Here is a 27,849-nt window from a genome sequence, read left to right on the forward strand (position 1 = left end):
ATGATGATTTTTTTTTTTTTGTTAATAAATATGTTTTCAAATTTTATATCATTTTTATTTTTATTTTTTTCCAATTCTATTTTTTATCTCATATTTATTTTATTTAAACCAAAAATTGTTGAAAAGGGAGGAAGAAAGAAGGCCACCGGTTCTTCCCTTAACTGGTTAAGTGGAATTTTTATTTCAAATTTAAAATGAATGACCAAGATGTAATATTGAACATCCAATGGCTTAGAAAAACTTTTCGGTAGATACCGAAGAGGTACCCTAGAATTTTCCATGGTTATGAAGCGATTTTTGTGAATCCCTTTTTTACAGCTTTATACGATTCTAGGCTTCTTGCTTCATCCCAAACTTTAGCTTCGTACTGTTCCCTACTTTATCATGGTGGCAAGCAGCAATGGTTGACATATGTTCTTCAGTGTCTACCGAGCTTCAAATCTAGACATATGTTCTTCAGTGTCTACCAAGCTTCAAATCTAGACCATTGAAATATATGATAAAACCCGAACCATTGAATAAATATGATACAAATAAATAGGACTAAGATACATAATAATGTAACGGTCATATGTGGTACAAATGAATAAAACTCGTATATAAAAAATAATAAGATCTGGATTTACACATGATATCACTTAATTAATGATGCCTTTTTTATAAATATCGGACACGGTTTCCATATTTAGCTTATTACAGAAATCTGAAATCTTATTTAACTTTTTTTTTTTTTAGTTGTGAGAACACAAGTCTTAACCCAAGCATTGAACCACAATGTATTCTCAATCTCAAGCAAAAAAAACTTTTCTCCTTTCAACTATTTTCAGTGTTCCTTTACAAGACCAGCAGAAGTTTCAACCAAAATCAATGTGGACCAACTTTCTCCGATGTATGATATACATTCGAGTAAAGATTTAGGTTAAAACAATGTTACAACAGAGGACTAGTATTACCACAAACCCTAAGTAGACCAGCAAATTGCAAATTAGACAGATGGGTTTTGCCTTGAATGGCTTTCAGTTTCAATAATACTTCTTTCCCACTTATAAACACCAGAATTCTCCACATCTTGATGAGATAGGAATGGTGCATCTAGTGATTTCTTTCCAAGAAAATTTGAGATTACCACTAAAAGAGATTGGCATGCATGGAGTTCATCCATCTTCTGTAGGTCAGTTGGTTCTGAAGTAAGATCCTTCCATGGCTGATAAAATGACCTGCAGGAGTCGGAAAATTAGTTTGAATAAGAGTATATTGAGAACAAAAAATAACAGACTGGTAAGAGCCAAACAGGCAGACCCCTACTTGGAGGACTTGAACCCAAGGAATCTGATCCCAACCTGACATAACTAGTAATGGATGTAGTAAATGTGCTAAGACTGCATAAGCAGGTAAAGAATATGGACATCATCTGTTAGGTATGATAAGCTACTATATGATTGTAGAATTACATCATATTTTTTGCATATCCCTACCACATCAGTACCAAAAAAGGATTAAACCTGAAATTTGATGTACCTTACTTGGTTGAATGGTTGCACCAGAAGTTCCTATTTTCTATGATTTAAACATTTGGGCATCCATCAAAATTTTCATCAAATTTTAATGGTCAAAACTTTCCAGAAATGGCTTCAAAAAGGAAAATCCAGATTATGTGATCAGAACAAGTACAATTTTGATTTCCACGGTTTACTTAGCTTGAATATAAAGCTATAAAAAATATCTCAAAAATGAAAAAAAAAAATGAAAAGATTTGGAGAATTATGAAATGTTACCATCTCCAAGCTGGATTTGCTTCCACAGGACAATGGATCCTTGAGCAGAGTGATGCCACATGACTCTCATGACCAAGCATGAATTCTGATCCTGGCCCAAGAATAACAAAAAGTGGAAAATCATCAAAATATCCTACTTGAAAAGATTGATCTACTAGTTAATTTGAATAGCTAACTCAACACATAATCCAGGGACAAGACATTAAATCAGAAAAACTTTATCATAACATCAGAACTCAGCAAGGTCAGGAATTACAATGCTACGGGCTGATTTGATCAGTTAGAGCAATCAAACTCTTGTTTTTCTACAAAAATGGAACAAACAGATCCAATATGCAAAACAAATATGACTTACAAAAGAAATACCACAGCCTATGAGCCACAGTAGCATATTACCAAGTCTTCTTGGACAGAAGAATATAACCTATGTGATATATTACAAATATATGCAAATTTGCATAAGAAAGGACAGTCTTAAGACTCTTAACCACTTGGGATTAGCTATGTAAATTTATCTAGGAAAACATCTACTAAAATCATAAGCTACCATGGCTTTTCTCCCGGCATTAATCTAGGTTCTTTTGGTTCTAGAGTTTTTCTGAGGATTCATCTTTAATCATATTGCAAGTTTTGAAAAACCCATCCTCTCAAACTCCATCAACTGCAATTATAAGTCACTCTTGTGACAAGAGTGATACCTTGGAGTGACCACAAGTAGCTTTTGCTTGCATGCTACTGAGGATTCTATTGTTGAGGATGGATGAGTACAAGGGCTGTTGAATTAAGCCCGGAGAGAAGGATTGATTATCTCAAGGCTCACTAGAACTCTTGTAATCTGTTCTATATTTTAGTGGGTTCTTGATTGCAGCCAAGAGGCTAGTAGTTTTTCACTCTGGATCAGTTTCTGACCTTAAAGCAGGTTTCCACATAAGGTTCTACATGTCTTGTTGTTGAGTGGTTCATTTTTTCGCAATTCCTTTTAATCATAATCTTGTTTTAAATGTTAGGTCAAAAAGTTCAAAAAGAATTGAGTTAAATTTTAAACACCTATTTGCATCCCACCCCCCAAGAACCAAGAGACCAAAAGAATACTTCCACTTACAATTTGTTAATTCACTGACTAATAATTCTTCCATTTTTTTTACCCATGAGCAGTCTTCAGTGCAGTGTAGTGTAGCTCCAACCTGTAGCAAACTGAGCTTTACTACATTCTCCTAAAAGAAGTAGCTGTGCATCACTAGAACAGATGATGTGGGGAACTAAGCGCCAAAATTAAAACCTAAAATCAGTTTAGCATCCCCATCCACTTACTAGATTACATAATTTAAGGAAGTTTCATGGCTTCTAAAGTAGGATTCCAAGACCACACTCTGGATATATATAGTACCAAACACAGGAGGTGAATCATTCCATACTCCAATTCCAAAATGACCAACTCCAGGACTCAGTTCCAGGAAGCAAAAAAATAAAATTAACACTAAATCAAAATAGTTTACCTGCAGAATTTGAGGCATCAGAAAGGAGTAACAAACAAAGTGCAGATACCACTGAAGGAAGCACTCTGGAATTCAACCCAAGAAGCTGTTGGAGGTAGAAAATAGAAGCAGCTAATATCTCTTCACAATGAAAAGCATTCCTGCCATTTTCTCCACTTCCTTTCTTCACATGCTCCAGCAAAGATAGCAAAGTTTTCGAATTTGATCTTTCTAAAATATTGATGTCTAAATCAGTAGACTTCCATGAAAGCATACCCAGGATTACAGAAGCAGTGAGCCACCGCAAAAGTTTTGACAATAGAGAATCCTGGCTTGGCTCTTCCTCTGAGAAAACTCTGAAATGGAGATAAGACTCTGCAAGTTGAAGTGTTCCTGTACATTCTGGCTGCAAAGCAGTAGAAATCGTCCATCCTACAAACTCTTGAAGCTCTTCTTGCTTCTGTAGAGCACATAGAAACAACATTTCATTGCACAGTTAAGAGAATAAGGAGAACTTAAATTTGGCGGTCCACTATGCAAAATTTAATTGAAGAGAGAAGATAATGGTGTTGAGATACACTACTCATGTCAAGGACACAGCTCAATCCTGAACTGAAAAGTGCTACATCAAAAATGATTGGGTTTTCCAATTTGTGTAAGGGGCCAGTTTTGAAACAAACAAATTGAAAATATAAGATACCAATGAGCTATCACGTCTTACCCTATATTTTGTTTATTGCCCACATGATACTCAAATCATCTTTCTCTTTTTTGTTGTGTGGTGTATGAGCGTGCATAGGAGTGCTACATTATTGTGTTATCCAACATGTATGAGGAGCTGATTAACATGAGATATCAACAACAACAACCACATAGTTGATTTTTCATTTTCTTTATTTGGTGGGTGTAGGGCTTTCTTCTTGTATAGTGCTCAACGACCTGCTTCACTCTTTTCCTATTGGCTATTGCTTCTTTTCATTCTAATAAAGTAAACCGCTTATCACAAGAAATAATTATGGTAAAGAGTAGCTTTTCCTGGTTACACTTAGCTCTTGGCCACACATCTGCAACACACAAACTCATACACTGGGTGGAGAGAGAGAGAGAGAGAGAGAGAGAGAGGATACCATTTGAAAAATGTTCAGTGGAGGCGAGCTCATGAGTATCACTTTTAATCCAAATTCTGAAGCAGGACTCGATCTTGGAACACTAGATACATCAACAACAGCTTGATATATTTTAAATAAACCCTCAATTGAAATGGTAAAACGGGGCTGGTATATTTTCCTTTTTTGTGAAAACTTCAATGTTGATATCAGTATTTGCAGAATCGAATTAACCAAAGTGACATTGTCCTTCATCAATTGCACTGCACCTATTAAGAGTTTGTATAAATGCAATGCAACTTCTGAGAGCTGCTCAAGGGCATCCTTTTGCAACCACCCAATAATGTTTCTGGATGAAATAACATTATTGATAACCTATATCAAGATAAACAAACAAAAGTTATAAGAATGGAGCAAGCATCTACAATCCACATCTCCAATATCTACTAGTCCACAGAACATTGATTGTATAGAAGCAAAACACAAAACAATATAAGTGTTAAAGTAATTGAACTGCCCAAAAACATATTGTTTCCTTCTTGCTAATGCTAGAAAATCAAATAGACAACACAGATACCACAGCATACTCCCTCCAGTGTGCCCACAGAACCATTTCATTTATTTCATAAAACAAGCATACCTCACTGTAACAGGAATAAGCATGACAACAACAATGATATGAAGATGATGACAAAATTATGGAAATATCCTACAAACTTTTCACAATAAGGAACAACTGCCTGTAGGTTACAGCAAAGAAAATTATGTCAATTTCATAGACAAGATCTGTATTCTTTTTTTTTTTATAGGCTAAATTCATAGACAAGATAAATAATGATTTCAATAAACAAATATAATAGTGACTAACTGCAAGTTGATTTAAGCAGATAATATTCAAAAATGGCCTGTGAACTCAAACTGAGTGATCTTGATGTCAGAACCTGGGACATATTATCTGCCCTAAGAAGAGAAAGAGTTATGTGATCATTGACACCAAGGATCCTACTTCATAATCGAATTTACTCAATAGCTATACATACATACATATACATACATACATATATACATCAACAAGGATTATGCTTCAATAATCTGATACACACACACACACATATACATATATATGTCATCTCCTAATAGGCCAATATATCTTCTATAACTGTCTCAATCCATATCACTTTTGTCCTTCCCAGCCTTCAACTTGGATCATATTGCCTCTTAATAATATTGTTTCAAAATCTAGAACTGGAAGAGCTTTAGCTTTTCATTGATAGGATTATATGCCACTAATTTTATAAGGAATGAGACTGAAATATTGGTTTCTAGAGGATGTCCTGATAGCTTTTTTAATGGTAATATTTTTCATTGAATGTTGAGGGATTTAGAGGTGGGGATGCAAGGCCCTTTTCCAAAGTGGCATTTTTTGTATGATTGACAAAAGGGGATAGTGATTTGATGGTGGACCACTAATGGCTCTAATGGCGCTGTATGTGTATTAAGCTCAAAAAATTCTAATTTAAAATTTTGAATAATAAAATAATAACATTAAAATTTAAAATTTTCAAAATTTTAAAATAAAAAAATAAAAAAATATAAAAAATAAAAGGCAAAGGATCAATCAATTGCCTTTCTTGATTGTAAGGCGAGTCTAGAACTTGATGAGTTTCTTCTCCTTGTTGCAAAATTTTTGCATTGCCTAGATCAGTGAAGAATCCCTTTAGGAGGAAAGAAATATAAAAATAAATAAAACAATAAAAATAAAATAATAAAATAAAAGTAAAATAATAAAAAGAAGGAAAAGACATCTTAGCTTGGAAAGAGGATATAGGAAGGGAAACTTCAGTGTAAAGTTGTACTGTAGTTCTACATGAGCTGAAACTAGAGTGGACTTCTTAGCCAAAGGAATGTGGGAAGCAATATGGGAAGCAATATGGGAAGCAATATGGGGGAAGATGTTAACTTACACATAAATGAAAGAGAGATGATGGGGGGATTGTGGTTGGATAACACTTAATAGATGTAATTTATGCAGGGAGAGTGAAGAGTCTAGTAACCACATTATGATTCACTATGAGAGGACAAAGGTGTTATGTTATGGACTTTACTTTTAGCAATCTTTGATCTCTACTACAATGAGAAATCTGCTCCTTGAGTGGAAATTGAAGGGATCGTATAAGAAAAGACACCATGTTTGGAGAATGGCTCCCTTGCACTTGTTCTGGTGCATATGGAAAAAGCAAAACCACAGAATCTTTAATCAAGAAAAGCTCACAAATCAGAGGTCAAAGATGAGCTTCATTAAATCCCTCTTAGAATGATCCAACGTTTCATTAGAGATGGGAAAATTCTCAATGATGGACTTCAAAGATAGTCTTAGTACAGAATAACTTGGGCTTTGAGGCCTTTTTTGTAGATACCTGTTGGTATTCTTTGTTTTGTCTTTTATGTAAAGTTCCTGTATACGTAAGGTACAGCCCTTTTCCTTGGCACTCTTTCAATAGGTAGAAGAAGAAGAAGACAACCTTTTCCTGGGCACTCTTTCAATAGGTAGAAGAAGAAGAAGACAACCTTTTCCTGGGCACTCTTTCAATAGGTGGAAGAAGAAGGAAGCTACTTGTTGGTATTCTTTGTTTTATCTTTTATGCATACTTCTTGTATGCATTGGGTGTGCCCCCTTTCCTTAGCACTCTTTTAAGAAGAAAAGAACTTCATCTTTTTCTTTTTAATGTGTGGTGGTTCTAGAACCCTACAATCTCTTCTTACCCTTGTTGGGGATTTTTTTGCATTACACCTAGATCGGTTAAGGATTCCTCGTGTGATTTGCATATTGTAAATGGAGGTCCAAATAAGATCATCTTGAACAGAACAAATAGATTTTTTGAATGTAGAGTTGACTTCTTGAAGTTCAAAAAATTCTTAAAGCTTATTTCACATATAAACTTGTCCTGGCTTCCCTCAACCAGACCTGTCCTTGAACCTCACAGATAGTAATGTTTTTCAGAAGTCGGTAGCGGTTTTTGTGTACTTCACGTGTACTAGCCTTTTGTCCCTTTCTTCATCTAATGATATTGTTATCATATAAATAAAAACAAGTCAAACGAATAGGAGAAAAATAAAAGTTTTTTCCCTTAATAGGAGTAAATGAACATTCAAGGCCCTTCAAGGTTATCTCAAGGGAAAATAAGACCACATCACAAAGACCAACAGTATTAGATGCATACATGAAGAAGCAGCAGAGGAAGATAGAAGAGCTGGAAATCCAAGACCCATACTGCAGGAAATTAGGTATATTTATTCGTGGCTGGGAGTGCAGACAGGTGGATTGCTAGAGAGCACAAGAGGAAACTGTTTCCATAGCTAAAAGAGGAGGTGAGACTCCTGAGGAGTTTAGAGGAGATTTTGTCCTGAGACTTCTGGAACCATTCACATGGCCTGAGGCAGATTTTAGGCTTTCCTTGGTTAGAATTCTTTTCCTTTTGCCTTGCAGGACTCTTTATCTTTCCATCTTAGATCGTAAATGCTTCATTTTTAACAGAAGTTGTTCTTCAAAAAAATTAAGATTGCTGCTTTTTTTTTTCTCTTTAATGGAAAACACAACAAGAACAGAAGGCATTACAACAAAAGAATGATATATTCTTCAAAAGAAGCTCACAGAGAAGGGAACAAAGAGAAAAACAGCAGTACTCAAGAATAAAATGCAAAGCCAAACATACAAAATCCCTCGACTCAAGGGATTTTGGGTGATCCATTCTTCAAAATAAACAACAGGATTCAAGAATGTTGTGGCAGCTACTTTATTCCTTGTTTGGGATATTTTGGATGATCCATTCTTCAACAAGACTGACTTTTTTTTTTTGACAGGCAAAAGAGCAATATAGATTAAAGAGCCAAACACCAAGTACACAGGAAGTATACAAGGCAATCCAAAGAAAAAAACAAGAAATCGCTCCCCTTAATGGCAACCTAACCAAGCGATAAAATCAATTATAGAGGACTCTTGCCCTAAACCCCTTTTAGACCATTATAATAAGTTAAACAAAAAAGAGAACTTTAGCTCTTGATCTAAAAGCTCAACATTCTCCAAAGCCCTTCTATTCCTCTCTTTCAAAATAGTCCAAAACAAACAAAGAGAAGCAACATTCCATGCCTTCTTTCTCCTCTTACCAATGGAGTGGCTGTGCCAACTAAGAAGCATTGCTTGGACTGAGGTATTCAACACCCACACCACTCCAAACGACAAGAAGACCAATTGTCATAAAAAAATTGCCTTAGAACAATGAAGAAGGAATGTGATCGCAAGATTCGTCCTTGCCTTTGCATAGAAAACATTTGTTCACCAAAGTCTACCCTCCCCTCTTCAGAATGTCCATAGTTAGAATCCCTTTCCACATTGCTTCCCAAACAAAAAAACTCACTTTTGTTGGAGCCCAAGAATATTTTTTGATAGGAAACGACAAAGAGATATATTGATAGAAATAAGAAGTACAAGAGAAGGATGAGGAATCCTCCCACCAAAGAAAAAACTAAACGACAAGAATTCAAAAACAAGAAGCTACAATGTAAAAATAAACAAACTCTCTAAGCTAGACCAACCCGTTGGACCTACACACTGCTAGCCAATCTAGTTGTAACACATTAAGGGGAATTCCCTTAAAAACCATGGAACAAAAACCCCAAAGAGAAGCAAGGAAGTGAATGGAATCTCATAGATTCTCTGCATCCCTTACTTTATCCTCAAATATCCTCGCATTTCTTTCCCGCCACACAACCCAAATTAAAACAATGCATGCAGTTTGCCACAAAACTATCTCTCTCTTGGATAATCCAAAACCTTTATAATTGATGGACATCATGTCAGAGATGCTTCTCAGGGGAACCCAATCCATCTTGGCTAACTAAAATAATCTGTGCCACAACCCCATCGTCAAGGAACAATATAGGAAAAGATGATCTGCTGATTCTCCATGCTTCATACACAACTCACAAATGTCAGGACTAAGAGCTTTGTAGGGTCTTCTCAATTATAGCAAGTCATTAGTATTTACCTTCTTATGTGTCACTAACCAGACGAAGGACTTGACTTTAAAAGGGACTTGAGAATTCCATACAAACTTAGTAGGGAAAACTGGAGAGGAATCGGAAAGGTGGGACAAGGCTAGAAAAAAAAACTTGACCGTAAATAGCCCTGAAGAAGATAAAGACCAGGAACTCGCATCTGAAACCGATGGGGATAAATGCAAACAATCAAGTGACCGCATGAGGCTTTCTAAATCTTCTATCTCAGAATCGGAAAGGTTACGATGAAAATTAAAGTTCCAAGAGAAGGGGCGAGCAGAACCAAGAATTAAAGTTCCAAGAATTCCAAACGATTGTTGCCAAGAAAGGTTCTAAACCCCTTTGAACCATCCCATCATAGAAAGATTTAATTAAAAACTTGTCACCCTTTGTAACCATTCACATTGCCTTGCCATCTACCTCCCTATTCACTGAATTACCTTGCAAACTCAAAAAGAAGTGTTTCAACACAACCTAACTCCCAGTCTTGGAAATTCCTTATGAAATGAGAGTTCCATAGCCCCCCATTTTCAACCTACTCCCGGGCATCATAAACCCAAGCATCCTTTGGGAAAAAGGTCCTCAAAGGGGTGTTCCCACACCAAATGTCCTTCCAAAATCTTATCCCCACAACAGAAGAGATCTTGCTTATGAAAACATCCCAATCTCTTCCTATAGCCTTCCACAACCCTACGCCATGACCCTCCTCACCTCCAAAGAGCACCAACCCCCTTTTTCCACCCCATACTTCCCAATGATTATTCTTCCACAACAACTCCCCTTCTTACATGAACCTCCAAGTCCACTTGCCTAAGAGAGCCTTATTCAAAACAAAAAGATTATGAATGTCCAACCCTCCTTCCACCTTTTGTTTACAAACTTTGAGCCAACTCACCAAGTGGGGCTTATTTTCAAGAGAACCCCCTCCCTATAGAAAGCCCCTTCGAAGTTTTTCCACGACACACCCTTTTTGGAATAACAAAAATGGACATGAAATAAATGGGAAGGCTAGACAAAGTACTTTTGATAAGAGTCAAGCGTCCCCCTCTTGGACAACTATTGTCTCTTCCACCTTGCAAGCTTTCTCTACACCCTCTCTTCTAGCAAGTCCCAAGTTGTCGTCAATTTAAAGGTAGCACCCAAAGGAATGCCAAAAATATTTGGAAGGTAACAACCCGACCTTACACCCAAGAATATCCGCCAACTCCTCCATAATAGGAACCCTTCCAACTAAAATTAGCTCACTCTTTTCTAGGTTGATCTTAAGCACAAAAATTGCTTCAAACTCCATCAAAACCCAATGAAGATGCAAAAGCTAGTCCATAAAAGCCTCATAGAAAATCAAAGTATCATCCGCAAAGAAAAGGTGAGACACCTCTACTCCCTCACCACCTCTACCTCCCACCTTGAAACCTGAAATAAAACCCCCTTCCTGGCTTTATCAAAAAGAAAGGTAAGAGCCTCCATAGCGAAAACAAATAAACAAGGAGACAAAGGGTCTCCTCACCTCAATTCTCTAGAGCTATGGAAGAATCCAGTTGGGGTCCCATTGATCAAAACAGAAAATTTGGTTGTAGAAATACGCTAATTAATTCACCCAATCCACTTATGACCAAAACCCATCTTATCCAAAACTGCTAATAAGAAATTGCATGATTATAGCCTTTTTCTATGTCTAGCTTACAAAGAATGTCATTAGAACCACTCTTTAGCCTAGAGTCAATGGCTTCATTGGCAATAAGGATTGCATCAAGAATTTGTCTTCCTTCAATAAAAGCATTCTAAGAAGAATAGATTACCTTTCCCACCATTTTTTTTAGTCTATTTGCTAAAACCTTGGCCAATAATCTGTATAAACACCCAACCAAGCTAATAGGCCTAAAATCCTTTAGGTCATCTGCACCCCCCTTTTGGGATTAAGACCAAGAAAGTAGTATTCAAGCTCCTTTCAAAATGCCCAAGATAAAAAAAAATCCTAAAAGAAGCCCAACACCTCACTCTTGACAAAATCCCAACAAAGATGCCAAAAAGCCATAGTAAACCCATCAGGACCCGAGGCTTTGTCCCCATTCAAAGCTGATAGGGCTAAGAAGACTTCCTCCTCAAAGAAAGAGACTACAAACACCTAGCCTCCTCTCAAATCAAGGACTCAAATGACAACCCATTAATGTTAGGTCTCCAGTCATAGAAGTCAATAAGCATTCAACAAGACTGACTTTGTTAACTTGGAACAAGTCCTTTATTGGGAAGAAGCAGAAAAAAGCATCAATGGCTGCTCCTTTGTCTTTATTTTGAATTACGAAGGAGAGAAATTAAAGAGAATTCAAAGACGTGGAGCAATCAAAGCAATTGCTCAAATCCTCTTTTATTTATAATTTAATAGAGTTTGTTAGGCATAGTATAAAGCAGGAAACATTGTCTACAGTGGATTTTGTTGATTGATTGGGGGCTGAGTAGGGGAGTTTTTTGCTTTCTCTTTGTTTTGTCCTTTCTTTGATTGACACCCTTTTTATACATCCTGTGTACTTCATTGTGCTTTTGTTGAGGCTCTTTTTGCTATGTGCTTATCAACCAAAAAATTCTCCACAAACAGAACCAGGGAACTGGCACCTTTCTTCCCATGAACTGCCCAATTACAGCGTCTAGGCTCCCAACAGAAAGAAACCTCCATGCTTATGATAAATAAGAAATCACTCCTCACCAATGATCATAGCTAAAGGACCTTCTTTCCTAGCATTGATCCAGAAGACAGCTATAAGAAGATTCATACCCCCACTGAGAAAGCCTCTTCCAGCCTCACAGTAAGGCTAAAATCTCTGGATTGATAGCAAAGTCCAGACCAGCTAGCTTCAATAAAAACCCATGATCTCACTCCTAGAGTCCATACCATTTACTCCCAACATGGGATGTGAGAAATAGCGGTATTGAGAGATTGATAAGTAGGTACTCTACCAAATTTCAGAAACATAACATAAATAATTTTAGCAACCAACCAGGCCTGCCATACACACTAGGTGCCACAATAATTCACTATTGCATAATTTTTTTTTTCTTGCAATGGCGCTAAGACTCATCTTAGCCAGCCCACACACAGCAACACATGCCACACAAAGGAAGTACAGGAAATCACTTTCCCAACTTGTACTATTTCCTCCTACAACAAATGAAACCACGGCCTACAAATAGCACTAAGCCTCTATGGAGACTAATCCCCTCCCCGCCTTTTTACATGCACAATAGGGTATACATACACAATCAAAGGCACACATTTTAGAGACCTTGCCCATGTTCTGCCACCTGTCTTGGCAATTTATCATGGTCCTTAACTTCCCTTAAAGTACTGCTAGGTGTCCCACAAACTTTAGTCATCCTTCAAGTGTTGCCAAGTGACCCATGCATCTCTCCAGCATGACCCCATGTTTGCAAGCGAATAGAGAGCCCCCTATCCATGCATCAGTTACCCCCATTTTGCTGATGAATAGGGTTAACAACTCCATGCATCAGTTACCTCAATAACTGCCCACAAATGTCTGCCACAATCCCATGCTTTATGCCTCAGCCAAACAGCCCATATCCAAAATATCATGCTCCATTCATGCCTCTATGTCCAAGCTCCTATGCCTCACCCAACCCACTGTGCACTTAGGTGTGTGCAAGCCCTAATGGTGCCTTGCAGTGTCCATGGAGAATCTTGGTATCCCTCAGGTGTGCCCACATCATTCCATAGCCCACACCCTTGGGTTATCCTAAGTGAGACTACCACTCCCTCCCAAAAGAGAATTCTGAGCAATTTTAAATCTGTTAGCAGGAGACATCAAGGATGCTTCTGCAGGCATAATAGATTTTTTTCTAAATATAGAAAATCCAGAAAAATACCTCATCATTTGGAATATTCATCTTAGGCCTCTAGAAACTTAGGGAAATCATTAAAGTGTCAAAAACTTGTAACTTTGTCAAAGCCCACACGAGCATGCCATAACATGTTTCCATTGCTGCATATGACGCCCATAAGTCCTGCAACATATGTTGGCAGTGTCATGTGTGCTTGCAGCACCACGCTACCCACAGCACACACCCTTCCTGCCACTCATGTCACTTAGCCCTCTTTGATCCTTCAAGGGTTCCCACCCATGCTCATCTTTGGAAGACACAACCTCTACTATGAATGTATTTTCCAAGCCACAACACCTTGTTGAGTTTTTATTTTTTTTATTAGTACCTTGTTGAGTTTAGACATGCCAACACCAAACATGCCTTGGGCCATGTGGGTGAAAGGTGCTACCACACATGCCCATGTTAAGGGCTATTCAAACTTGTACATAAATCGCTGAACTTGTCAAAATACTCTACAGTCTAGCACAACAGAAAATAAATTTTTGGATAATCCAATCCTTCCACTTCATGCAAAATTTAGAGAGAATTACAGAGTGTAAGAGAGAGAGAGAGAGAGAGAGACATATTTTGACCTTACTGAGGATAGAACCCTAACCACTTCAGTAGTAATCTTTCTTTCTGATAAGATAAAACATACTTGAAGATGCTCCTTAGTGAATATGTTCAAGAAAACAATTTTTTATCAAAATCAAATATATCTTAGCAAACCTCTTGGTCCTCTCCACCAAACCTAACCGCTCTATAGGGAAAAACGACACATAGAGAGAGGGAGAGAGAATAGAGTAGAAAAAGGAGTAATTACCTCTGTCACAATGGTCAACTGCTTTAACCAAAAACTTCTCTGATCTCCACTGAGCCTCTCACTAAAGAATGAGAGTGCAGATGACAACCATGAAATTAGACCACAGTGTTCAACTAGATAACGAGCCATCTTGTGCAATTTCACAGACTTCTTCACTATCTATGATGCAAAACATAGAATAATTGTTATTCCGTCACTGGGAGTGGGAGCAGTTTATAAGCAACCATGGTAAAGTACAACATGTGTTACAGATTCAACTCATATTTGAAACCCCATACTAACATATTATAGCAACAAAAAGTTAAGTCAGGTGTTGGGAATAAATAAATAAAATAAAATAAAATAAAAAATGCCCCAAGGATCATCATTCGTCACCTATTTTAGTAAACACATTACCAAGGTGTAACAATGTAGTATCATTTATATCAAAATTCCTAGGCAATGGAGGCTTAGCTGAAAGCAAAGGTAGGCAAGTCTGCAATTGCCTGGGTTTAAAGCATGCATTCATGAGTTTAAGCTTGTAACACTTAGCTATCAGCTAAGTAATCTAAAACTATATAGAGATCAACTAACTCTACTCAACAAAGCCTTATTCCTAGCAATAAGCTTTTATTAAGATGAGTCTAGACATATATCCACAAATTCACAATGGAAGATGAGATGATCATATTCCCCCACCTTCAATTAAGGAAGAGTTTCAATTTTTTGGTGTCCTCTAAAGCATGTTCCTTGTATTTACATTTTTGATAAAGTTCCTATGAAAACAAGAGCTTTAGTTTTGGGGAGAGCTTTTAGGGAACCAAGTTGCCTTTAAGAAATATGATGGAGTTTTTACAAGTTAAACAACCAAGTGACATAAGTGCCCTAAAAAGGCAGATCAACAATGGAATTCTATTGAATTCATCAACCCAAATTCAATGGTTCAGTACAGAAGATGATGAATTAACATGTTTGAGGAGATCACATAGAATCAGGTCAAATTTTTCAACTTCACTGTGTTATACACATAATTGCAATTTCAGGCAGAACCATCACGAGAAAAGGCAGTGATTAAAAGATGGCAGCATTCTTATTCCTAGAAAACCATAAAATTGCATGAACTAAAATTTTGTCAAAAAACCTCTTCCTACCAAATCATTTGAGAATTTCAGCTTGCTTCCTGAATCAACATCAAACTATAGACTAGAAAGAAAGAACTAGACAGAACCAGGCTTATAGTTTTCAAGAAGCTCAATGCCTCCATCAGTTAAAAACTCAATATGTTTGAATGAATCCAACAATTTAGAAAAGCCCATGTGATCTAATGGATGCATCACAAAAAATATACCATCTCCAAGATTTTCAATGAACCAACACAATATCAACAACCATAGAGTAGTGTAATTCAACCTAACCACCATAGAGTAATGTAATTACAACATAAGTCAAAGCAATCTTGCAGGGCAGTAAACAGTAAGCAAATATTCACAATGTGCACAGTATTACCTGAAGAATCAATTCCTTTGACTCATTATCTGAAAAAGGAGATGCATAAAAACTCAATATAGTTTCAAGAATGGAGTTCCTGATATAGATTTGAGCATCATCTTCTAAATTCAGTCCTGCATATGAAAGGCGAAGTATCCACAACCTTTCTGACTTGAAATTAATGGATGAACTCCAAATGAAATTATTAAATAGTGGTATACACTGCAAATAAAATTAAAAGATGTATAAGAAGAAAGCCCATCCTCATATAAGCAGCAAAGACATAAAATAAGACAATAAGACAACTGCTTGGTTGATGTGTTGATTAAATCTGATCACTCAAAAAGGAACCCAAGAAAATGAATAAAACAAACACTAAGAAGTGCAACACCAAGATGAAAAGAAACAACAACAGTATAAACTGGAAAATTATTTCAGTCATAGAGCATATACTTTCATATTCACCCCAGTACTGCGCATCAAAAGCTTGCTTATGGTTGAATAATGTTCATGTGAAGGATCCAACAATATAAAAGAAGCCTCTGCAGCAAAAATTGCAGTTACAGAAGGAATTCTCTGCCATGGCTCTTCTATTCCATTTTGCATGTATGTCAACAAAAGCCGTAGTTGCATTACATCCTTCCTCTTTTGGCACATCTGTAACAAATAGTTTGGACTGTTTATTATAAGTAACTTAAACACATATCAAATGCAGAAAGGGAAACTATGAACTACAATATAGTAATAATAATAATAATAATAATACTATTAACAACAACAACAAAAAGTTATCTATGCCTAATTACTGAACACCATAGCACTCATTGGAATCCATTATCAGTGGCACTCCTATTGTTATAGTCCCTCCATTGCAATACCAAGAGAACAAACAATGGACTACTATCCTGCAGGATTCAACTTTTAGAGTTAACAACTGCAGAGTATTTCAAGCTGTTGAGTTTATCACATCTCAAAGCAAATGAGAATGATTCATCATCTACTTGAGATATCATGTCACTTACACATGCAGACATATGTAGGATAAAAATTGAACTCTACCTTTGAACTTTGATAATCACAGAAACCATGTTTAATTTTTTATGGTTTTTTTTATTAGTAGATGTTTCCACTTTCTGTTTTACATTGTGGGTAGCAGTGGCCTCTTTTTGGTAGGTAGATTTGGATGGGGGTTGTTTAACATTGACAAACGTAATGATGAACCAAACTTCTTGACATCTATATGTTAAAGACTGCCCTTTTATGTCACACAAAAGCTCATAAACAAAAACCAAAATATACATGGTGAATTCTAAGACCTACTCAGTGGATGCATTTTCAAACACCCATACAGATGCAACATAATAATTCATTTCTTAGACAATGAAACAACTAAACATAGTGAAAATTTTACAATACAAAACACAGACAACTTGCATCAGACAGTTATTTGATGGACAAAGAGCATTACCTCCAATGCATTCTTAAATCTCCCAAGAGTTTCATAACCCAATTTCCTTATCATGTCATCAGGTGAAGACAAGCTAACAAATGCAACTGCAAGCAAGCCTAACGCAGAGAACTCCACAGGTTCAATGTAACGCATTGACAGACTATGAATTGAAAAGTGCAAGATGAAAACAGGATCATATCGTGGTACATTTTCAACATGAGGAGGATATCCCTGCATAATCAGTTAAGTTATTTGAGAATTCTCTGCCATCAAAAAACATAAACCATTGATACAGTGTTCCAAAAGAGGATTGATGCACTAATGTAGTTAAAAAATCTGGAATGTACCTGGATCATATCCTTAACATTATCTGGGTGAACCTTGTTCAAGGATATGGGTCCATCAGATGCAGTTCTATTATAGGGAAAATATAGCACTGTGTTCACGCATAATTTGGGGTCAATGGGAAGGTTTTCTCTAAATTGACTTCTTTGGCGTTCTTCTACTGCTTCAGCATCAAGAATGTTGTTAGCTGAAATCTCCAACTCCTGCACTCGTTCTTTCCTTATTCTCAAAGCAGAACTTCCCCAGAGATAATCCATATCAGCAATACTTCCAGATTTTAATCTATCATTAGACTCAATCTCGTGCATGAGACTGTAAATTTCCAAATCAACTTCATTGAGCATTGCCCCATAAGAAGACAAAAGCAATGAGATTAGTTCTCTGGCATTTATGTCAATATTTTTTTCCAAATCAGAACCATCCCAGTGGCCCTTGAAACAAAGGAGTAACCTGAGTAACTTAATAACTTCCAGCTGTTTCACACACAGATCTGATCTTTCAAAATTGTTATTACCATCAATAGTACCTTGATCAGTGCAAGTAAAGGTAAGTGATCTAAGAATGCTGGACATAGGCTTCGAAAACACACCAACCTGAGAGCAACCAGGTGATTTAGAGACAGATTGAATAGTGGGGGCAAATTGGGAGTGGGCAAGCAGCAGCTGAAGAAGTAAAACATGTGAAAATTTCCCTTCAGAAAGTGAAGTTAGGACACTTCGGAGCATTTTCAACGTTGTAGCATCCTCAAACCTATGAAGAAGAGACAATCTTGTGAGTTTCTCCAGGAAGGGAAGAGAATGAAGTTGGATAAGACTATTATGCATTTCTCTGGCTAATTCAAGAACATTTCTCAAAATAAAGACTTCCAAGAACTTGAACAAGGGCAAACAGTCTGTGTCTGTCACTTTTCCAGAATTATCAGAGACACAGGAGAATCTCTCAACAATCTTCTGCCAAGTATTCACCAAGATGTTGATCAACCGGATCCTTGATGAGTCCTCTCTATTTAATCCCATTTCCAAAGGAGTATCCTCCACAGGTCCATCTGACTCTTTGGACAGAGACTTAACCTGGCAATCCCCTGGAAATAACAGCATCCTACATAAAGATATCTTTGCAACAACTCTATTAACAAAGTTTAATGACTGGTTAAGTGAATAAGAATCAATTTCACTAACATCACAGTCTAGCATTCCATCCTGTCCAGAGCATGGGAAAATGACATCAAATAGCTTGAATCGCTTCTTCTTTTTCATTGAATGCCCACTGAAGGCAAAGTAAAACCACAACATATGAATAGATTTTCCCAGAAGACTACTGTTAACGAGATTGGAAAGGTCCTCAGTGGATGAAGGTAAGAATTCGCCATCTTCAATCTGAAATATGCTTCTTGACACAAAGCCCTTCCAGTCAAGGAAACCATCCAGGAGAATCCTTGAATATAAAGAAGGTATACCTTTAAAACATGTGTAGTACTGCTTCCCAAATTTCAAGGAAGTTGATTTCAAGTATGACAACGCAGCAGGGAGAAGCATCATAAAGCCTTCATCTGAAGGAGTTTCCACCACATTGTCCTTATGCGGCAAACCTTTGTTAAGAAGACCTGAAAATAAGTGCCCAAAGACTGATGAATGCAGGGGACTCACTTCAATAAGAAGAAATAATAATTTAGCTCTGATCATGCTTGGCCTGTTTATGCAATGCGAAATCATTTTTACAGGAGTACTCACTATCACCCTTGATGATACCAAACTCAATGGAAGAAGAAAACTCTGATGCTGCTCAAATTTCTGCCTGTACATTACTTTAACAGCTTTCAGCAAACATACATCTGCAAACTCTAGTTTGAAACATGTGGCAAACTCTAATGCCTTCATATAAATTTTCTCAAAAACAATAATGTCGAAACTTTTTTCTTCCATTTCCCAAAACAAATCGAATTGTACTTTCTTTGTAATTGGATGCTGAAAATAACTAGATAACATGTCAAAAGCACCACTGGCAATGCAAAATACAACAGAGAGTGCAGACATATTGTCAAATTCCCCAGTTGTCAGGTCATTCAGATCAACTCTACTAAACATCCAATACGCTAACTCAAACAGCTTGAAGGGTGATATAAAATGACTCAAAATATGTGAAGCATAAAATGCCTGGAGAAAGGGCACAAAATTTTTGGTCCTGATACACACATCAAACCTGCTCCTGAGTTCCAGGAGTAGTCTCTGTAACAGGGCTTTGAAAACCTTTACAAGTTGTTTCTTTGCACTGTCATCAACTTTAGATATAGGATTCTGGCCATCACATAGAGCTACCAGATAATCAGAAGTGCTTATCAACAAGTTCAAGACATGATGGTCCATTTTATGAACTGAATGTTTGGATGATCTAAGAAAAGTCTCCAAACTGTCTCCAATAGTTCCTTTTGTTAATTCCTCATGACAGCTCAAAGGACAAGACAATGACACCATAACTGCAGGATGACAGAAGATGATTTCAGCCACTTCTTGAACTGTAGAGAAAGGAACTCCAATAGTTGTTGAACAATCAGAATCAGGTCTCAGAACCAATAGTTCATCCAGCATTCGTTCCACAAGAATGAAGCAAACTTCAAAAAGATGTTCCAGTTCACCTAATGGCCTTATTCTATAGTATGATCGTATCTGATGGATCCAGAATAGCACATGGCGAAGAGAAAGAATGAGGTAATCAGTGGTCTGTTCAGATAGTTTAGCTAGAAGCAACTGTTGTACTTTAGAGGGCTCCAATAAATATGGACCATCAATGTTCATAATTGCAGGAAACAACACATGAAAAGGTGCCTGCTGCAGAAAGAGACTAAATGCAACAGAAGCAGACTCACTTAAACCAAAATCTGTCTTAGGAAATATTTCCTCGGCAGACAAGGAATGGCTAGGAATCCTGCAATTATCATCTCCTTTGCCTTTGGAGTGTATCATCAATCCAACTCTTTGCAGACCAGAAAAGAATATATCAGGCCATAACTTAGAAGCCCTGGCTAGAAGACTCCGATCATGAAAAGATATAGATGACAAAAGTGCAAAAGGAACTCCTTGAAGGTCCTGTGAAACAGTAATAACTGATGGAAAATTCTTTAATATATCATCAGGTGTTGTACCAACAATTGAGGAAGAGAACATTTTAGCTATTCCAGTTAATCCACTATCATGCCCACTCCTAACAATTCTTTGCACTTCAGCAAGTGTATCATTAAAAGAACTGTCAGTATGCCTAGCTTTTTCATCAATAGAAAAAATGCAATAATGTCGTTGGTGTGATATGTCTTGTGAAAAGAGCAATAGATTCTTCAACGGCCTCCACTCCATGGAATCCAGACATTGATCTTCAAGTCTTTCAGATAAAACTAAATCAAGGAGAGAAGATAACAATCCAGGATCTACCTATCAAAAAATTCAGTTATTTTATTATATTATATACCAAAAACCTGTCACAGAAAGCTAAATGCTTAAAGTTTACCTGAGTTTGCAGGAGATAGGTTAATGTGTTGGACACATACAATGATATAATTGATTTCTCAGCTAGCGTAAAGGTTCCAGATCCAGACTTGAGCACCCTTTGACACTTCTCTAGGACACAGATGATGAGAGGGCTGAAATGAGGTGATACATCTGCCACACATTTTATGCAAAAAATTAGAGAAAAGAAAGAGGAAAATGTAAGGGAATTACTTGGTAGCAATAATGAAAAAAGTTCTTTCAGATTCCCATTTGCAAAAATGGAAACAATGAACATGCTCGGTTTTGGATCATTTTTAAGCATTAAACTGATTGCATTTTTAAAATAAGAAACAGCATTTTTAACGTTTTCTATAAATGGTCCATTTTCAGGAAATGTATTTGAAAGCAATTTTTTAGAATGTGCTGCTAAACACATCCCATGCACAATTTAATTGTTGCTGTTTTGGAAAACAGAAAACAGTTCATTTCCACCACCAAACTGTCCCTAGTTCTTTCCACTTACCTATTCCAATTGAATGAGCATGGAAGTTTTTAAAATTAATAGTTGCATGGTGATACCAAGGACCACACATTCGTTTCAAAGCTAGATTTAAGGATTGAGTGCTGTTGAAATAAAACCTAGCAGAATCATTGACAAAGTAGCTAGCAGAAGGGACAAAATAAATAAGTTGACTGTAGTATTACTTAGACTGAGACAAACAATCTAATACAAATGCAAACCAGAAGAAAGAATTCATAAGTTAGATAAGAAATATTAATCAAAAGGGCCAAAGCCTTCTTCATGATGAGAGTTAAAAAATCAAAACCACATGTTTCCAACTAATCAAGTTTACCTCTAGACTAGGAAGTCAAGACCCTTACTTTGTCCAATAGACTTGATCAATTTAGTTTTCATCATGCCAAATGCAAGGAAGCTTTGGACAATAAATTGTGTTAGCTTGGTATCAAAGCCTTTGTTTTAGGGAGATCATGAGTTCAAATCTCACTGCTTGTTTATTTTCCTCATTTATTGAGCCCAACAAGCGCAAAGAAGGATGCCCATGAGGCGGGGTGTTAGGGATTAGTCCAAATCAGCACATGCATTATTGACTCACCATTACCTAACAACTTAGGTTATTAAATAATAGGCCCACAATGTATACCAGGCTAAGAATTTGAACAGCTCAAACCAGAGTGCAGCAAAGATATGGAGGGAGCATTACAAAATATTAATTGCACTCCATGGATATAAACTTAATCCATGAAAATAATACAAGTAACAAGAATAGTATAATAAGATGAAATTAATTACCTTTAATGCCTTTTAAATGGGAGATATGGAGCCTCATAAGATCCCAATATTTGAATGAGTTATTTCCAATGGTGGAAACAGCATCACAAAAGAACGAGATAACAGCTGTCGACAAGGATTGGAAAACTTCTACCCCTTGGGTGTCAACAGATGACTTACTAGCTCTACCATAGCCAGGTAGAAATAAGAACCATGCACCTAATTCAGATATGTTAGAATCAAATACACCGGTACTGAACATGGCTGCAAGTGCCAGATAAAATGCTTGCTCTCTTATATCTCTGGTTGATGAAAAAATCAATAAGTCGATAAATGGCTGCAGATGTTTGTACATAAGTGCCGGGACTCTTATGGGAATCTCACTCTTAGGAGACCGTCCAATATATTCTATTAGAAGGGACAATACAGACTGCTGCACATCAATTGATAACACTGAACTGTTACCGAGGAGATTTATGAAGAAATCAAATGATCCCTCCAACACAGTAGGCATAATTCGCTGCAAGATAAGAAACTTAATGATTATAAGGGTTAATCATCAGGAACATTTTTACTGTTAGACTAAAATTTCAATAGAATCATCAAACTCCATGTTTCAAGTAAACTACAATATTAGTTGGCACTATGATTTATAGAACCCAGGTTTCCATTTGGTGCTGTAGAATTAAGTGAATCATTGCCAGAGGCTCAAGAGATCTGAGCTGCATAAAATGCAATCACAGGCACTGCAACATAGGATAATTTGGTGCAATAAGAACAATATACAACCTAATGCTAGTAAGAGAAAAGTGAAGAACTAAAGCTCAAACAAGTAGAAAGTTCATAATATTTTCTGGATACCCCTATAATCCAAGAAGAGAAAAGAATTATCAAAAAGGGTTCCCAATCACTCAAAAGAATGGGAAATGAACAGAAAAGTGAAGAGAATGCAAACATACACCATAACCTGACAAGTATTTAGCATGCCATTATCCAGCCTTGAGGTTATTGCTATGTCAATGACCCCACAGGGAAAAGGCCCAGGAAAACTCAATATAAACCCAAATTAAATAATGTTATTTATTCAAAATGATTGATTATTATATTTTTATGCAAGGCATTAATTTGGGTATCAATGATTGTTACAAATGTTAATTCAAAAGCTTAAACTATTAGATGATAGGCCCACAATTTATACCTGGTTCACACCCCCCCATCTCTCACATGTGACCCTATACCCACATGTGGTACAGATTGGATTACAAATAAACAGATGGAGGAATAAAGGAACAAAGAGACTCAAACTTGACACCTCTGGCTAACTAAAACTTTGATAGCATATTAGGCTATCAATTTGACCCACAAACTCAAGTTATTAGTTAATGGTCCCAAAATGTATACCAAGCTAACAACGAATATAGAGTATCAAATAAAGAAATCATGATAAGTCCAAAATGGTATCTGATCCAAAAAGAGAGAGAGAGAGAGAGAGTCCAAAATGGTAATGTAATTAAGTCCATGCAAGTATGTGTGCAACACAAAAAAGTGTCATTTTTATCAAGCACTAAAAATTTGAATATTTAGGACAAGTCCTCTGGTTGTCCTGGATTGAACAATTCACAACACAATTTAGCAATTTTTCTGCGTCTTTAGATCATTATCCAGATTACCAGTACATGACACAAGGATTACTCCCATCTGGAAAACAGCCTAATCAGGACTCTGGCAATTTCAAGAATTACTTCTTTCTCACCTAAGTGATCAAACAAACATGAAGAGTTCCCCTTCCATACCCAAGTTGTAAAGGTAATATAAAATTGACATTGACATTTGTAGGTCTAACATCTCTATATATACAAGAAACAACCATTTCATTGTATTGAAATAATAAGTAAAAAGAGGATGAGAATTCCTTCAACAAGTACAAACACCTCTATACAAAGTCTGATTAAAAAGATGTGTGTAGTTTCAAAAAAAGGAGAGGGAGGAGAAGCTTTTAATTCTCTCATGAAGGGAGGCATGAACCTTATTGTAGGACATAAGTATCATAATTGATTGCACCAATGTAAAATAAATGAAAAAAGGGAAACACGATTAAAAAGAACAAGGGAAAACTGTCCAAGAACTTTCCTATAAAAAGAAGTACATTTCACTAAGTCTAAATCCAAGAAACTCAAGTAATTATATCTGGTGAAAATTATGTTTCTGCTACCCTCATCCACCAATCTACTTTAGACATAAACTATTAATTTTATTTCTTTAACAAGCAATTTAAAGGTTATTAGAAGGCACATTTGACATTAATCATTGATGCAAAAGTTTGAGGGACCTGAGGGCTGCTAATTCACAAAGGATCTCACATTCAACCGTCCACTTGACATAGACCTTACTTGGTTTGATAATGAGGCAAATACTTTCAGACATAAGTAAAGACCCTAGGATTGAGGCCAATGCTTAATGAGAGCCTTATGCTTCAGGGTGTGAGTATCAGTTTAAGCTTCATGGTTACACCTCAAGCATTTTCCTTGCCCTCACATCATTGCAAGTGTTAAGAGGTGAGACTTGAAATGCTCTAAACTCTGATTGGTCCATTCGTGTTCCCCAAATACTATTGACTTGGTTGACTCAGGGAACCCAATCTAAAGGTCACAACAGCAATACTTTACAAGAACATGATAATGCAGAAATCCTATTATCCAGAAATGCATTAATTCAAAGAATTGGAACTTACAGCATAAATTTTGAGAGCATCAAGCAACTTAGAATGGAAGCATGTCTCCACATCCCTTAATGCAATACCACCCATGGAGGATGGTTGCAAACCCCAGATTTTTGCAATAATCTTTACATTATCCTTTCCACTATCCATGTCATCTGCAGTAAATGTATCAAGAGCCTTTTCACCTCCATGAAAAGCAATATCCAGACCAGAACTTATCCCACTGACAATGATATCTGTGTCTTCATTCAAAACATCTGTTTTCAATTTCTTTCTATCATTTCTTCTATGTACATTAAAATTTTCAGAATTTCCTTTTCTTTTCAAACCCAACTCTTGAATTCTGGATTGACTACTTAGTGAAGAAAGTAGTGTTAATAGAACTTGAGGATCAGGGAGCAACATTCGAACTTCATTCTCAATTTCTTGCTTTAAAGGTGCCAGTCTATGCATCATTTGATTGCTGGAACAAGAAGTATGGTTAATAGCACTTACGAAGGAGTCCAAGAACTTCAGTTCCTCCAAGAGAAGCCTTAAAGTTCCATGCTTCACAAAAACATTAGGGTGAAGTAACCCCTTATTGACAACCAATCGGCTGAATGGACGACAACAAATGCATTTCATAATACTCTGCACATCTGAACTATCAAAGGATGGCAGATCTAGAGACTCGGAATTGATGAAATTGAAAGGAAGGCCAATACCAACTGAGGAAACCAAATCTGCAGCCAGAGAAACAGCAGCAAACCTGCAAGTACTTCAGTCACCATGCACACTTACAGAAAGAGATGAAACAAAATAGATTAAAAACAAAAATGGAAAAACACAGAGATTATGCACAAGATCCTTTAACTCTGTGAGAATCTAACCAGGTAGATGATGTATGGTCTTCAAGTTTGTAAGGGAACTCATCCATGTATGCTGAACAAAAAGAAGGTCTCCCTTTAACAATAGACAAAAGCAGATCTCTGTGATAGGCAACCTCTGTTGCTTTGAGCTTCTTCATGAGACCCAAAAGTCGCTTTGGATTACCCCTTAATGGATATGGGTGTCTCTTCAAATCTGGCATCAGTCCGTTACAAGGGTCGGTACAAACCATAACCAGAACCCTGTGTGCCAACTCTGAAGCAGGGCCACCATCCTCCCTTCCAGAAATGCTGACCAACTGTTCTAGAGTAACACTCCCAAATAGCACACTCCGAAGACCTGGAGGCACCAATGATTCTGGAATAAGAACCCTGTCCTTCAATGTAGACAGAACATAAACAACTGTTTCAACATCATCACTCCCAAGCCCACGAAGAACACCTGAATACATTTCCTTCTGCTGTAGGATCCACCTCAATAATCCTGGCTTACCCACTTCCAAAAATGACATTGCAAACCCAATAAATGATTTTCTTGTCGAATGCTTCCTTTTCTTTTCAACTTGCTTCAGTTTATACTCCGCAAGCTTTGGAAAGACTGGGAATTTGAAATTAAAACTCTTTGCAACCTCAGAAGCCAAACTCGAGCTACGTCTAACTATTGAAGCCATCAGCAGAAGAGCAGCCTTCTGGTGCTTCCCTTCTTTACTGTTCAGTTCCTTATAAATATCTTCCAACTTTTCTTCAACAATCGAGCGTGCAAACTTATCAATAATCCTACTAATAGCAATCCTCCTGGTGTCATTTGGCCTATAGATTCCATCAGGATGACTCAATATAGCAGAAATTAATGACAAGATATATGACATTCCAGGTTTCCCCTGCCAACGCTTCCAAGCATCTTGAAGCTCTGAGAACTTGGAGCTTGTCTGTGCATACTGATGGAGCAGTTCACCCCCTGTATTACGCCGAAGCAACTTGATGAACTCCTTTGAAGCATCGGAATACAACTTAACTTCAATCAAATTAATATTATGCAATAGCTCTCTGAGTTTAGCTTCATGAGATGCTTTGACTACAAATTTCAGATTTTCTTGTTCCTCAGCCTCGCTATCCAGGTCATTCACATCAACTGCAATTAAACAAATAACAAAATGAATTTTACGTGTCCATTGATTTCAAATTATAAAACTCACATTTTTTTCATATAATTTATTCATCAAAAATAACAAGACAGACACGGGACTAAAGACATATCCATACTCTGGGCTAAACATGCCAAATTATTGCTATACGAGTCTAATACCACCATTTGGCTTAACTGAATTGTGGAACCCAGAAAATATATATATAATTCAGAATTTAATTTTTTTTTATTTTCTTTTCGTTAGCTTTCTTAGCAGCAAACGGGGTATGAAGAAACCTTTCCCCCCCTACACAATTTTTTCATAGCCTACTTCTGATCACACAACAAAGCCAAGAAAAAATTAAAAATACTCGTTAAAAAGTCGTGTCTTTCAACTTCAATATCCATTCCAAGCAATAAAGTCGTGTCTTTCAACTTCGATATTCATTCCAAGCAATCATATAGAGATGTTTCCGGGGAAACAATTGGCACATAAAACCAAAAACAAAAAACAGAAGACAAAAGATCAACCTTTTGTCTCTGTTGTTTGTAACTCAAACCCAGCCCAACAACCGTTTAATTCCTTTTCTTTCCATTAGGTTCTATTTTATGGGGAGCCAAACGGAACATTACATATTAGAAACCGTAGCCCACCTTCATCATCGTCGCTGTTCTCTTCTCTTTGAATATCTTCGCCGTAAATTGCTTCTTCCTCTTCCATTGTAACTAATTTTTTGAGGCTCAGAGTTGGGCACTTCCTTGGCTAAGAGCATATGCAGCTGGGTACTGGCGGGTGGTGTATGGGTTTTAGGGTTTAAGGATAGAGGTGGGAGACAAAGCTTTTAGAAGCACCTGTTTGGTTCCAGGGGCATGATGTTCCCAACGTGGATTGGGTATTTCAGTTCCGTGTATTCCAAATTTCTAATTAATTGATAATCCCATTTATCAAACATATATTAAATAAATAAATTGTTAAAATGGAACGTATTAAATTTATTC

General features: G+C 36.8%; 1 protein-coding gene across 4 annotated transcripts; it reads right to left on the minus strand.

Moving 5' to 3' along the window:
* Positions 1 to 788: 788 nt before the first annotated feature.
* Positions 789 to 27,734, minus strand: LOC100264016 (uncharacterized). Of its 4 annotated transcripts, none has more exons than XM_010646138.3 (14): positions 27,505 to 27,734; positions 25,728 to 26,856; positions 24,871 to 25,606; positions 22,161 to 22,659; positions 20,868 to 21,019; positions 17,372 to 20,791; positions 17,043 to 17,255; positions 16,028 to 16,231; positions 15,593 to 15,796; positions 14,108 to 14,266; positions 4,378 to 4,731; positions 3,272 to 3,710; positions 1,776 to 1,866; positions 789 to 1,217 (listed from the first exon to the last, which is right to left on the minus strand). In XM_010646138.3, the coding sequence occupies exons 1-14, from the start codon at positions 27,569 to 27,571 to the stop codon at positions 986 to 988; spliced, it is 7,899 nt and encodes a 2,632-aa protein (XP_010644440.1). In that variant the 5' UTR covers positions 27,572 to 27,734; the 3' UTR covers positions 789 to 985. The 4 variants fall into 4 exon arrangements, with proteins under 4 accessions (XP_010644440.1, XP_059591055.1, XP_010644441.1 ...); XM_059735072.1 differs by having other exon boundaries at positions 1,776 to 1,860; positions 27,505 to 27,724; XM_010646139.3 differs by lacking the exon at positions 27,505 to 27,734 and having other exon boundaries at positions 24,871 to 25,580; positions 25,728 to 25,879.
* Between the last annotated feature and the right edge of the window lie 115 nt (positions 27,735 to 27,849).

Source organism: Vitis vinifera, chromosome 19 (genome assembly GCF_030704535.1).
Source record: "Vitis vinifera cultivar Pinot Noir 40024 chromosome 19, ASM3070453v1".
Taxonomy (NCBI): domain Eukaryota; kingdom Viridiplantae; phylum Streptophyta; class Magnoliopsida; order Vitales; family Vitaceae; genus Vitis; species Vitis vinifera.